General features: G+C 34.9%; 1 protein-coding gene across 2 annotated transcripts in view; it reads left to right on the plus strand.

Moving 5' to 3' along the window:
- Nucleotides 1-5,973: 5,973 nt before the first annotated feature.
- LOC117125505 (probable nuclear hormone receptor HR38) overlaps nucleotides 5,974-15,431 on the plus strand; it is a 22,192-nt gene continuing 12,734 nt past the window's right edge. Inside the window, exons 1-2 of one of the 2 annotated variants that reach the window (XM_033272011.1) lie at nucleotides 5,974-6,418; nucleotides 10,051-10,378. Coding sequence is in view for 1 of the 2 variants with exons in the window: in XM_033272008.1 (XP_033127899.1) it covers nucleotides 12,947-12,996 (50 nt within the window). In the remaining variant the exon portion in view is untranslated. Of the gene's footprint in view, nucleotides 6,419-10,050; nucleotides 10,379-12,627; nucleotides 12,997-15,431 lie in introns of those variants that run through there. The other variant, XM_033272008.1, reaches the window with a different exon arrangement.

Here is a 15,431-nt window from a genome sequence, read left to right on the forward strand (position 1 = left end):
GCTTTATAACCGCAAGGAAGAGGCGCATTATAAATGCCTGTACCAGTACCAGAGTACCAGTATATATAAATTTTGAAGGATAAGTGACCAACTGGGCCATTATTACACCGCGTTTGGGAATTTAAATCTGATTAAAGCAGCTGATCGTTCACATTCCTTTTCGCATGCATAGTTGAACAGCACTAGTTCTTTATAGGCGGATCCAAGGGGGGCCCAGCCGGCCCGGGCCCCACTGAATTTGCCAAATTAAAAAAAAATAAGAAAAAAGAAAATTCGACTAAAATTTTTAGTCTAGGAGTGCCATTTCCGGCCATCTAGAGGTGCCATAATCATAAATTTTCTTACCTCAGCCCAATCATGGTGGGGCTGAGGAAATATAGACCCTCCACCTGCGAATGTCCCTCTCCAGGCCTCCTCTATTTCAAATTCCTGGATCCGCCACTGGATCTTGGTGTACCGCAAGTAATACAGATCATTATGAATCTTCCTTATCTGTTTATCACTTGCATATTCATATATGTATTATATGTATACACAAATTATATAAAGGGTATATAATTAGAGAAAAACTGTCATTTATTATTGATGACTAAAGTACTCAAATGCTCAAAAAACCTAAAAAGCTATAACTTTCAATCCAATTCAGTCAATGATACAAATTCGGAAATGTTGCCTCCCCCCCCCCCAAAAAAAAGTGAATTATTGCTATGTACCAGCTGACTAAATTTACATTGTATAAATGGAGCAGATAGCTACATGCGAGAGAACGCTGTTTCAGTTTATAAAGGTAAATGGTACATCTACCTGGCATCACTGGAGCATCTTTGTAATTACTTTTTTCCCACCAAATGGAGAGTTTATGGGAAACAGCAGCATCGTTCATGTGAATTGCTGTGATAAAACTCAATTGTTCGTTAGTTTGATTTTGGAGTCATCTTTGGAGAACTTCCTTGGCAGCTGATGCTCTTAATCTTCAAACCAGGGACCTCCTCTCATTTATGTTGTTTGCTGATTTGCTTCATGGCTCTTCACGCTCTCAATTTGGTGGGGATTCTGCACCAAGTCTGTTGAGATTAACCCAAGTCTTTTTTTCCAAGTTTACAACCTCTTGGTTACTGAAAAGGCAGTCAACAAACTGCTTAATGTACAAAGTTACCGGTAATTGCTTGGACCATCAGTCTACGATCTAAGTTGGTTGGTTCGGGGTGCTGTAACAGAGCTTTTGTAGCATAATGATTTAACTGGAATTATCTGTTTCTTGAAAGATGTAGGTGTAAGATTTAAACTACCATGATTTACTGTTTTTGTTTGCGAGCTTAATTGTATGGACATTTTATCTCAGGTTTGCAGGAACAGTACCAGTGTGTCGAATGTTTTTAACTGGTTTTGTCATCGGCACCTAACAACTCTTAATTCATTTTTCAGAACAAGGTAAACTTTTTTGTGAATTGAAACTGTGACTCTATGAGCAGTGCATAACCTGCACCAGAGTACTGCATGCTACAAGCACTGCTGGTGATGTTCAGACTGTTGTAGTATTCATCCCATTCAGTCCCTTCTAACCTTAATAGGCTTTACATGAGACGGTGTCTTAATAAAGAATTGTTAGGATATGATCCAGTATGATGCCAAAATGTCGTAGTACCTAATCTTGAGTCCCCCTGTTGACGAAGCAATTGTTAACTGGAAGATCAGATCAGATCTGAGAGTTTTTGGTTAGCTGAGGACAAGGTGACATTATGGAAAGTATGTGCAACATCAACTTACGCAGATATGTTAACACCATTCAGTTAGTGGTTTCTACTACATTGTTCATTACAGATCTCAAGAAGGAAAAGTCTGTCAAGTAATGGAAAATCTCAACAAACACTGCAAACTGGTAGACCTTTCTTTTCACTCCGATATACTCCTAATTTCGGAGTCCTTTAGGAGGTCATTTTTACACACCAGAACCAAACCAAAGGCAGGCCACTACTATATCGCTGCTGCAGCATCACAATACCACAAACTGTCTCAGTCAAAGAAGGCCGAGATGGTTTTACTCAGCTAAAATCTGTGTTTTGCACCCTGCTGTTAGTTTGAACTCTAAATGTCAAATGGATCATTCTTGACAAAATTTTCAACAAATTATTCAACAGTAGCGGCTTTAAAATATTTTGTATAGCACCGCATCTTCAAGAGTAAGATTTGTGGGTCAAAATATCAATTTAAGAAACATACATTGGTATCAGCTGCAAAATGCATTTAATTGAACTTATTTTCTAAATTGAACGCAAGGTCTTAGTTTTTAAATTAGAATGCTGCAGCATCACTTTTGTCAGACTGCTAGTGTTTATTTGCAGAGAGTGTAAATCTCGTAGAAGTGATTTGAATGAATGGATTTGTGTATCAAAGTTTCCATGGCACCATCCCACATAGGGAGGATCCAGACTTTTTTAAACGAGGAAGCAACAATTTCATATAGGCCTAAATGATGATTATTATTATTATTTATTATTTATTATTATTATTATTATTATTATTATCATTATTAATATTATTATTATTATTATTATTATTATTATTATTATTATTATTATTATTATACAGATAGGCCTATATGTCTAGTAATGACATGATTGATGTACAGTACATGCTGTTACACTTAGTATTTGTATGCGATTTTGTAATTTCACTGTTAACACACAAAAAAAAGATGACAATGGCAAAACAGGGGGAACGTTCCCCTCCCTAAATCTTCCCCTGTCCAACATTGTGGAAACCGAGGAACAAAATGTTGTGGCTATGGCAACTAGATGGCCGGAAATGGCACTCACAGTCTTAGGCCTAAATTTGAATATACCTTTCATCTTTTATCTCTATTTTTTAATTTTCAAAGAAGTTTGGGGAGGGGGAATGGCCCGGGACGGGGTGGTGGGGCAGGGGGAATTAAGGGGAAAAGGGTAAGTGTCAGTGCTTAGTGATTAAGTTAGGGAGATTCAGATGGCAAAATATAGTGATATGTGGAAATTTTGTGAGTACTTGAGAAAACCTTTTTTTTTGCAAAAGAAAATCCAGTGGAGATGTGTGGGGGAGCAAGATTTATGGGAGGGGGATTATTTTTGTGCTCTTATTTTCTTCCCAATGCATCATTGATCCTATTTTATGATATCAGATAATATAAAATGACTATTGTATGATATATAAATGAATAACGATGATCGAATTGCAATTTTTTTTGTTAAAAACTAATTTTCGGCAGCGGCCATTTTGAAATTCAAAATGGAGGCCCTAGAAGTGAATAAAAAAACTGGCACCAATTTTTTTTTATTAATCAGTGAATTTTTTAGATATGTTTAGACACGTTTGCTAAGAATCTACCCAAAAAATTGACCAAGTTAAAAAATATGACATAAGACAACAGACTAATGACGATATGTTACGCAAATTCGCATGCGGCGATGCCAATAGGTAAAATGTCGCCCTCTTTTGTCTAGAAAGTTTATTTCTGATTTCTGAGTACTGTACTCTCTGCGATTTAAGAAAAATTAAATTAATTTTTTTTTAATTTCAAAATGTGTGTATATAAGTAAGTTATTAAGTTTCAATAAGGCCTAGCAGGAGAACAAAATACTCGTAAATTAACAGACGTAAAATAATAATATTACTAAATGCATCATTGATTCTAACCATTCCCTAGCAGAGAATATTCGGACCTCGCTCAGTGATTTTTGATAGTGAAGTTTTCAGACAACTGATAAAAAAAAAACAAACAAAAACAACAAAAAAACAAACAAACAAAAAACCAACTAGACGGAATTTGTGAAAGACAATAGTAATTTAATTATTAATCTATTCTAAATAAAACTGATGTATAATGAACTAATGTTACGTTCTTATATTTCGTTTTATGAACACGAACTCAACAAAAGCATCATTCTTTTCAGAAATACTGAACCTTATGATTTATTATAAATTTATTAATCTAGTTTATTGTGATTAAACATTAAATATTTACCTATAGAGTATTTCTAAATTCCTTATTTTTCTTTCACTTATTTCTTTCTTTCTATTCCATTTTCTTTTTTCTTTTCTTTCAAACCTTCTTTTCCTTTATTTTTGTTCTTTTTATTTTCCTTTAATTTCTTTTCATTTCATTTCATTTTCCTTTTTCATGTTTTTTTTTAAATTTTTATTTTGAATTTCTTTCATCCTCCTTTTTTTTATTTTCGTTTCTTTACGTTTTCATTTCTTTTCTTACCGTATGTTTTTATTTTTGTTATTCTTTGTCACACTCTCTTCATTATCTTTTCTTTTCATTTTTTCTTTTCATTTCCTTTCTTATTATTTTCACTTTTTATCATTTTCCTTTCTTTTCATATTATTATTTGATTGTCGTTTCATTTTTCTTTATTTTCATTTTCTTATCTTCACATTTCGATTATACAATTTTGATAAACACTTATCGGACTGGTAATTACATTTTTTCGTTATTTAAAGGTTGTATAAACCAGCGAAAGCAATCATGTCCATCGGAAAGTAGTAATCATGTGTTTTAGATAAATCGATCAAATGACAAAGTGGTTAAGGCAGGGCGCCGCTATAGTATCAGCGCTGGTTCCGCACACTTACCTAATGGTTCTGGAGGTGGAACAAGTCAATTGTAGGCCCAGTGTACACGATTGGCTCATGTGCTGTAAACATAACCTAGTACATCTTTTGAGACGAGTTGGAAGTTTCCCCGGTGGTCCATACACAACCCCCGTTGTGGCGGACGAGAATAGCTGGCACCGGTTTACCGGGTACTAGCTCAGACACGAGAAGGCCTTAGAAAAAAAGAAGAACGTTACTGTATGAGCTAGTCCATGCTTCAAGCGCTCTGATCCTTCATGAAACATCGTTAGTTATTTGTAAGTGCTGTAATGTATGTAGAGATAAGTAAAGTTCAATGATCTAGTACAATAGATTAGGAGGATTTTTCGTTTGATTTTACAACAGATCTCTAGACTGCAACTTCTCATATTTTGAATTAATAATATCGTTGCCAGATATTGTTAGACGCTCACACTGTGTGCCGATGGTCATCGTCTGACACGCGATTTATGGAGAACACAACGCAACGGATCGTTCTGCCATCGACAACCAGCGACGGCGTGAGTTCGTCAGTTGCTCATTGAAAGCGGAGATGGATTTGTCGGCCTATACGGTCGTAAGACCGTCGGACGATGTGGTGTGTGTGTGTGTGTGCCCGACTTAAGTGTGCACATGGTGTGTAGTTCACGCTTTGTCGGTGGATTTGGTTTAATCTTGTATATAGGGCATAGTATAATAGCTGAAAACACGATTGGGTTAGCGGCATTATTGTTGTTTAAGGACATGATCAATTTTAAACATTTGTATTTCAGAGAGATTTCTAAAATGATAAACCATTTAAATATTATTAATAAAGTTCGATTATATATTTTAAGAAAATTCTCTAAAATGAAAGACAACATAAAGCGAGTAAACATTAAAGAAATCAGCAGAAAATCCAGGTGCGTACACGACTACCTGGATAGAGGGCGCCATTTTTCATCATATCAAACTGTTCATCGATCTGTTACTTTATTGCAATTAGGTTGCTCCCGTTCGCTATTCTCCATCCTCGTAATGGAAGACCAACATCTCATTATCGTTGCTTAGCAACAAGTAATATTTAATTACTCGTATGATTTCGGCATCGGATCGTCGTTGATTGGCGCAAGAGCCGAGCCCATTAACGTAGTAGCATAATAAAGTAGTGACGCTAGCGATCCGATCTTCATCATCATCATTGCGTCGACGACTTCTATTCAATGGTGCGCAAAAAAGATCCTCTAATGAGTGCTGACGTCAGTAAATGATTACATGTATACGTTCTGCGATGTGATGACGCACGAGGTAAGTTAATGGTCTTCTTCTTGATGCAAACACTGTTCAATTTCGTGTACTGACGTAGACAAACGTCTGAGCACGCATGCCTTGAGTTCTGTATCCCCGGCAGATGTGCGTCAAGTAAGCGGAGAGAATGACACACTATATTCCCACCCTTATTTACTACTCATCATGAAAACTCTATACGTATTGTTTCGAAATTAAAATTTCACTTTCGTCAGATTTTCCATCATTCGACCTCATCCGCCGGTCCGAAGAAGTCTACCACGTCCATATCTACAGTGGAATTGCACAAGTATCCGACAGCAAATATGGTTACTGACAGCAAATATGGTTTATTGAGAAACAAAAAACCCAAAATACATGATGGGAGACAAGCAGATACGTCTCCATTCGGATTACAATACATTTTGTTGTTTAATGAACACCAAAGGTAATGTTGCCGTGAAACATCTGAAAGGGTCTCCAACCTCGGGATATTTGCCAAAATTTTTTGGAGTTGGTGACAAAAAGTGCCCACACACAGGTAAGATTTCAGATTAATTATTCAGCAGGGTAAAGGTAAAGTTGGAATTGAATGAATAGTATATGTATTTTCCTAAATAGTAATCTTTTAAATACCAAAAAATGCTATAATCTTCATTTTGCAAAAATGAAATCAGTTCGGAACGTGTATTGATTTCTTTGGCGTGTTTTTCTAATCATTTAGCCAACGTGACAAAGTTAATAAAAGATATGTGGCAGAAACACATTAATGGTATGCGTTATAAAAAAAATTAATTGTTAATTAAAACAGTTTCTGCGATGTTGGCTCATCCCTGATATATAGTATATGCAAATTAGATTGAATGACCTTAACATAACTTATTAATAATTCCAGGTGGAAAATACATATTTTTTAATTATTGTGTAAGCATGCTACGACATGTTAAGCATATAGTTCACGAGTCATCAACAGTATCTCCAACACAAGCATCACCAAATCATAACCACTACCACCACCTACGTCACTATATCGCTAAAAAATGACCCATCGTCTTTAGTCAGAAACACATTGAGTGATAATGATCACCACACATAGTGGTGATCATTATCATCATAATTATCATTATTATCCTCATTATTGTTGTCATACCATCGTCATTATCATCATCGTTGTTATCGTTATCATCATCGTCGTCATAATTATTGTCATAATCACCACCATTATTATTATTATTATTATTATTATTTTTATTATTATTATTATTATTATCACTGGTAACAACACTAGCTTCTATTACAGCTACAGTGTATAGGAGTGCAAGCGCGTCACATTAATAACATTGGTATTCGTTTGTCAAAAACCAAAGAGTTTAGAATCTCGTAATCTGTAGAAGTTGCGATTTAAATTTTCACAAACTTTTGGTGTTAACGATTTGAAAACTTTTGTTGAGGTCTTTCGTCTTTCAATCGCAGACGCTTTTGAGATGTTGAAGTGTTAAACGTTTTTCTCATTCTAACTTTGAGATGAAGGAGTTTGAGAATTATCAGTGCCGTCCCTGTTTGTGGCCTTTGGTGAGACACCTATTACCTCGTCCTTCTGAGGGGCATAACGCTGTTGGTCGCGTAAGCGCATCTTCACGAAAAAGTACGGAACAGAGTAAGGGATTGTCTTGCGGTATATTGAATAATGTTAGGCGCTGTTCCATTGTTGCCGTGTGTTCCTAGTTAGTATTCAACCAAAGACCATTATAGCATTTATCTCATTATAACCTTTTTCACATTTGACTACCGGTAAACCATAGTACAATTCACCACATTATTGTAGGTCGAGTAGGCGTTACAGTGGATTAAAGACACTTAGTTCCTTAGGTAAAGCAAGCTTGGGGCTACTATAGTTTGTTTGTTTTTTAGTCCCGAAAAACTGTTTGGCGCAGTGCAATGCACTTATGTACGAAATAATAATACAAGGCTACCAGAATTGACACGCCATCGTGCTGGGATTCAGTATCTCGACTCTTTATTAGGTCATCATCAGGTTCATAGTGACTGGAGCTTTTTCCTCATGGAGCTTCATCATACTACATATATGTAGTATGCTGAAGCGGGTGAGAGTGTCATACTTCCCCTGGATTATTATTGGGTCACCATCATCATCTGTCTTGATGATGACCCAATAAAGAGTCGGAATATTGATACCCAGCACGATTGCGTTTTTTTTTTTTTTTTTTTTTTTCTTTCTTGGAGTATGTTGTATTATTCTTTCGCACGTATATACATTGCGTCAGACTCTGAGAGTAACTTCATCAGATACTGAACTGTAAGAACAGCGTGAAGGATTTAAACGCGAAGCTCCACGCAATGCTGTCCCGTCTGTGTTAAAACAAAAAAGCTAAACGTGTTTAAGCACGGCCTAATGCGTTTGACATCATGATGTCAAATACCTAAGCACATTTAATGATAAACACGTCAAGATCTTAAGCACATTAAGATATATCTAAACACGTTTAGTTTAAACGTGTCATTAAAGACGGGATAAAATTGTGTGGAGCTTTGCATTTAAATCCTCTCGGTTGTTTTTCTAGTGTGGGAAAAACTCCAGTCCCCATGAGCCTGAATGGCTCTTGAAAAGGTTTTTTTTAATTTTTAGAGCCTACATACTAATAATAAACATAGACCAAAATATCTTCTGCTAGAACATAAAAAAGGTCTAAAAAAAGTTCTTTTCCAAAAATACATTGAAAGCGACCCACGTTTTTCATTCAGAAAATCAAACGGGTTCTAAAAATACTTCTTTCTCAATGAATGAATTCATTAAATAATAATAAAACGTATTCTGCGAACGATCAAAAGTGAATAAACATACACTTGGGCTATGACGTCAGTTAGTCGTGTGTATTCTATTAATAGAATCATCATACTGTTTAGCATGAACTGTGAATACCTGTTCGTAACAATGTATTTGTTATACAGATATTATTTCCGGTAATTCTTTTGCTGGGATATCTGTGCTGTGACGTAAAGTGTTTATGGTTTGTGTTAGTCCTCCCTTTAACTCCCATTGAGTCCATGGTCCTGCTTAAACGAAATGGGATTTGAGGGTCCCGCTTTACAGGTTATTCTTTCTGTATGTCTATATATGTATTATATCTATACAATATATAAATATACAATATTTACGCCTATTGTAATATATATATTATCTTCCATTCCTCCTCTCTTCCGGTGTTCATGTCAATCCACGATTGCAGTCGTTACTTATCTTTGTCCCAGCAATCTCCCTATAGTTTTGTTCTTCCCTTATTTAAGTTACCGCACTTGTTAATTCAGGATTGTGTTAGTAAGTATGCCTCTCATTGACTGTGGTAACTTTTAATGTCAAACGTCTGGAAATATAATTTAGTTTAATATAGTAGGCCTAATTATGTAGGGCTGTTTTTCATGACTATTTCATAGCGTGTTCAAAAGCTTACTTAAGTGTTTAAAATCATCATTGAGCATGACATATACGACTTGATTTAATAATGATAATTATGGTAATGACAATGATAGTAATGATGATAATGTAAAATATATCTATGATATAATGTAACATAACATAGCATAATATAATATAATATAGTATAACATGATATAATATAATATTATGGACTATATATTATGTTCAATATGTATTTTAGATGTGTAGATGAAATAATTCGTATTATTTCGTCTTCATTTAAAATCATCATTGAGCATGATATATACGACTTGATTTAATAATGATAATGATGATAATGACTATGATGATATGATAATGTAAAATAGCTCTATGAAGTTAGAAGGTTAGAATACGAAGTTTGATGCGACTGGTGGAGTGGTAGAATTAGTCACTTGTTATTATTTGGTGATATCTCCGACCATAAATGATAATAACCTTTAAAAGTACATGACTATGTATACATTATAAGAGTGTGAACTCCGGAATGGATATCTTAAGTGAGTTTAATTCTTCCGTATTTTGGCATAAAATAGCATTTAGCTTGTATTTAACCTAAACGAATATTTTAGCGCGTGCGCATAGTCTTTACGAATATTATATTATAATTATTATATTATATTATTTTATTATTAAAAGTAAACCCAATTTCACCTGGTCAATTTTCATGCCAATTATTTTTTGCATTACTCTTTCAGATAATAAACGATGGATATTACGTTTTATATGGGATTTAGATGCAGTATGAGCTGTTCCCACAACTTAATCGTTCAGTTTAAAAATAACTCATTTATCGTTGACGAACTGTCAAAGAAATGAAGATATGCCTCATCCGGTGCTAAAATGATGCCATGGCTATGATGAGAGATATATGTGCTCTTGGCAGCCGGAGGAACCCATGATCTGGAGATACTTTGGAACATTCAATATTAGAAACTTCGTAAGAAACTTTGACCATCTCTTTCTACCTTCTTTCAAGAACAGCGTTTATCATACTCAGGAATGATTTGGCAATATTGTATTTTGGTAAGAGCTTAATTAAATGAGTTTCCTTTATTGTCACGTTCTCTTTAGCCATCCTATTCTTCACCCGCAAACTATCACCCAACTACTATCTAGTCTCCCACACTCTGTCCTCTCTCCTAAATCATTGATCCAAAGCAAATTATTAAACATCTCTTTTTTGAGATAAATGCTACGACCACCGTCATTCGGTCTATTGCAAATTATTTTTTTTTTCAATTCATTCTTTATCAATGTATTGTTGCAGACATTATGACTGCACAAAGGTAATTGTTCTTTTGTTTAAAATGACGAGTTGAATCGTATGAACAGTATCTTTCGAATACCCTTATCAATTCTTTTAAGTATTATATAATTCTTATTTGGACTTGGATGAATTGGGGACTTAGTAAGGTACCGTACGGTACTTGTCTCTGGGTGGGTCAATCAATCGTACACCTACAATCAACAGTAGGCCTATAGGTTCCTGGCCTAACCTCCATTTTTTATTTGTGGGATTGGATGGTCAACAAATAAACGAGCAGAATGCATTTGTGCTTCATTATTAAGGGAATTAGTTTCAGCTTTTATAATTTCCCTAAGATTTTATCTCATCTGAAGAAGTATCTGCTCCATTACGTCTTTTAACAAGGAATTCAATAATGAGATCAAAATATGAATTGGTTAACATACATTGTTATGTTAAGTACTGAGACAGATTAATGTGGTTTTTTATATTTAGGCCTATGATTACTTTTTTAGGCCTATTTTATGTTTTATAAATAGATCGATGTCTTGATGATTATTACATGTGTATGTTATTGCTTACGCGTTGAATGTTTTTTGGAGTTGTCACATAAGTTGTAAATCAGCCTCTCAAATTATGGTAAATAAATATACAAACCAATATACTTTATATGTAATTGTAATACAATTCGAAACGTCCGAGTAAGTACTCCGTTTTAATTCCAATGCTTTTTACAAAAAGAAATCAATAACTTACTTTTTTTATGATTAAACTGTAATTGTAATCGACATTTGTCGGTGTCGTGGATTTTGTAGACCTAGCATGCAAATACTGTAAAAGTGGAATTGGAATTAAAATGGTTATGATTTAATTTCTATTCTACATCTCAAATAACTGATCGAGATTGGACTCGTGTCTCTGAGGGTTACTGTAGTCAGAAAAAAATATTTAAACTTAATACCACGGTCTGGACCAAATTTGTTCGGTTAAGAAAAGATATTAATTCATTGAACTGATGCGACGACGTTTACCCGATAAAAAAACCGTCTTGTAACACAAAACGAGTTTAACGTCACCCGCGGTTGCGTCAAATTAATCAATAATTTAACTATGGAAATACGTGTCTTACATTATGAATTTTTAAACAGAAAACATGATGAAATGGAAAACAATATGTTGATTTATTTGGATTGAAGATATGTGTGCAAAGAGAATCTTGCGCAATGGCCTATTTTGTCCTAAAGGCCTATTTAAAAAAAAAGCATATTGCCGCTGTATAAAAATAGTGTTTATAGTTTAAACACAAAAGTTCCTCATTATTATTGTCTCGCTTTTGCTTAGGTGATGTAGCGTATAAATGTGGTTATGATTTTGACGCTTTTAGATTTAAATGTGTTTATTTAAAAATACATTAGATAGGCCTACTAAAAAGGCTTGAACATTTTAATATCCGAAGCATATTATACGCTAAGCTAAACACGTTTAGCTCTAAAAATGTCACCAAAAGCAAGACAATATTTTGGAGCGATATTTTGTGGCGCTTTGTGTTTTGACTTATATATAACATCAATATTTGCGTCACGTGACACAATTATTCGTAGCTTTTGATAGAAATGAAGAATAGGGTCTGCAGCTTGACGTCAAAATTTAACCATAATATTTCCAAACGCTGTAGGCCCAAGTGATGAATGAAAAGTTCGTTTTTGGCATGGTCTCTCAAGGTCATAATAACGTTATTATTAGAAAGGACCTGATTTGTCTCGGTATTATTTTTACAAAAAATCTCCATGGATCGCTGCGCCTATAAAGCTATTATACGCCTCACAGATTGGTATTCCGTGCAGTCGAGCGTCAGCCGCCTAGAAGTTATTTCTGTTCTCCATACAATTTACGAGGGTTAAAAATAACCGGCAGAGTATACAATGAAAAATTACTCTTTTGCGTAAGCCTTAGAAATCGGGGCCGGCGTGTAATTTGCTTGCGAGGTGGAGGGGTCAAAGCGGCGTACGGCCTATTGGTTGGCTATTCAGTCTGACGTTCATTTCTCGCATCGATATGTGATTCTACTCGGAGCAGTATTATCGTTTGGCTGCGTTGTGACGTCATTGTTTCTAGTAGCTTATTGGTTGATGGCCAAATGACGTGCATTGCCTTTATATCTCCCTGTCAGGTCTCTTATAGATAGGTTTATTGGAATCATTTCGCAGTAGTAGATTGTATTTTCAGATGCTTACACGGTCTGCCAGTACCACCGATCTGTGTTCGCAAAAAAATATATATAGATATTTGCTTGCATATGTCCTCTTGTTGACAAACCTGGGATTTTAGCTGATTTTAGCAAATTTATGTACTTAAATCGTAATTCGCATTCGTCGGCTGTAGAAGCAACGCGCAGGTGAGTGTTTTTGGCGATGCCCTGTTTTCGATAAGTTTCGATTTGTATTTGCATCCAGGTGACAGTACAGTAGCACTTCAATATAATAATTGCATATTGTATCCTACTTCAGTGTGTTTAAATTTATTTGTTTTTAATTCGAACAAAATATCAGTAGCATGAGAATACAATATGTATCTTCGAAGTTTGCAACGTAAGCACATTATTTTGCAAGTGACGTCGGCAATGTTGATAATTATTTGGTACAGGGTCTGTCTACTAAAATTGAAATATACCGGTAGGTGGTGCACAAATTAATGACGATTGTTAATGTATGACAACTTGAATTGTATTTAGTTTGTTTGTTACTCTTTGGTTTGTTCCTTTCACACACTTTAATCGCACGCACAAACTCTGTGAACGCGTGCGTGTTAAAACGTAAGTGTGTGAACAGAATATACCAATGAGCAAATGCACCGTGGGATTTGGTAACATTGTGTGTAGGCCTATGTAGAATTAACGTTTTATCGATGTTTGGGTTGTTAAACTTGATTTTCTGACGTTATCTTGACGATGTAGTCTAAATCACTATTGATTAATTTGATGACGTCATACGGCTACCAGGGCATTGCTGAGAGATGACGACAAGGCGCACCGATCTGTGTTATCATTTATCATATGTTTTCTATCGAAACCTTTGCAATAGCTGTCAAGTTTTCATCTGATCACTCAAACAGTTGGAAAATGGGGCTATCTAAATTTTAAATTTTGCTACCAAGTGGAGTGAAGGGCGAAGCCAGCGTGGAGTAGGACCTGAAGCGGAATTTTACACATTATCGCTGTGTATCCATTAATCTCAATTGATCGAAGATATATTTGCTGATTTTTTTTTCTCCATCATATTGATATGGTTTAAATAATCTCGTATTACAGGGTAGGCCTATATAATGCTCCGTGTATCTTCAGCAATTATAAGATGATCCGAAACTTGATGCTCGCCAATGACTACTCGAAATACCTTAGAGTTATCACGTGTGCCTTTTTTTCACTCTTTCGTGTCTATGTTTTCGCTTTGACAGTATAATAAAAAAAAATATAGGCCTACATGTATATATGCCTAATAGTATTTTACATGCAATCCTATATGTTATAATAAAATTTATTATATATATTAATATTATAGGCTTATATTATCTATATGTTACATAGTCTAGGCCTACCTGTATACTATAGGCATATGTTATATAACGAATTTACAATTTATATTGGATATAAGAATACATGTAAAGAAATAACCCACTAGGCCATTGCTTCGTTGGGAATTTAAATTAGAATAACACAACTGATCATCACACTCTTTTGCGCAGGTGTAGTCGAACAGCACTAGTTCTTAGACACCGCAACTAACCGCAATTGTCAACACAAAAATGAGGAATATGCGACAGACTCCTGATTTATTATTTGGAAATTCGAATCAGTTTGGAGGAAACTAGTTGTAACTCGTGTTCGTATAAAAAGTGCGCGTAACAGTACTGGTTCGCTTAACTGTCGTCAATTATATAATACGCCCTCATCTTAAAAATTTGAAACTTCAAAACTGGTGCAATTACACCCATGCACTCTCGCAGGATCCTCTTCTTTAACGTTGGCAATATATTATTCTTATTTTTATTATTATTAATATACGTTTATTGTGTTTTGCATTGTCAACAGAGGTGATGATTGATTGATTGCTTGATTGATTGATATACTCCCATATGGCGATTCTTATACTAAATTTAAAATATTACTAATTACTAATACTAAGATTATGCCTAATAAATCCAGTAATAGTAACTGTAGCCTCGTGAAAGCAATAGAAATAGCAGTTGCAATAAATATATTCAAAGCAGTAGCAGTGGTAATTAGCAAAAGCAATGACAATAGCAATAGTAATAGTAGGCATAATAGTAATAGTTAATAAAGATGTTGTAATGTAGTAATAGAAATGTAATGGTCATACTGCAGTAATAATGGTTGTATATGTAATAGTATTATTATTGAAGATGATAATGATGATGATGATGAGGAGGAGGACGAGGATGGCGATGACGACGACAACAGTGATGCAATGATGATTTACGAAAGAGGATGATGATGATAATGACAATAACGAAGACGGTAATGATGCAATAATTGTTAGGATGATTTAGGCTGATTTTAAGATCGTGGTAGAAATGATGATGATAGTGATGATGAGTGGTTTTGGTCATGGTAGTGGTGAAGGGTGGTTGTGGTCATAGTTGCGATGATTAGGCGAAATTGCGGTGGTCTTGATGGTCGGTAGTGGCAAACATAACAGCAATGCCGTAGCCAGCTATTGGGACAGTTGGGAGAGTCCCACACAATTTTTCTAATAAAGAATGGGTCCACATTTTTAAAAATGAGTCTAAATTATGCAGTTTTATGCATAAATG

Source organism: Anneissia japonica, unplaced genomic scaffold, assembly GCF_011630105.1.
Source record: "Anneissia japonica isolate Jap-2015-1 unplaced genomic scaffold, ASM1163010v1 scaffold7731_len1735946_cov199, whole genome shotgun sequence".
NCBI classification, from domain to species: Eukaryota; Metazoa; Echinodermata; class Crinoidea; order Comatulida; family Comatulidae; genus Anneissia; species Anneissia japonica.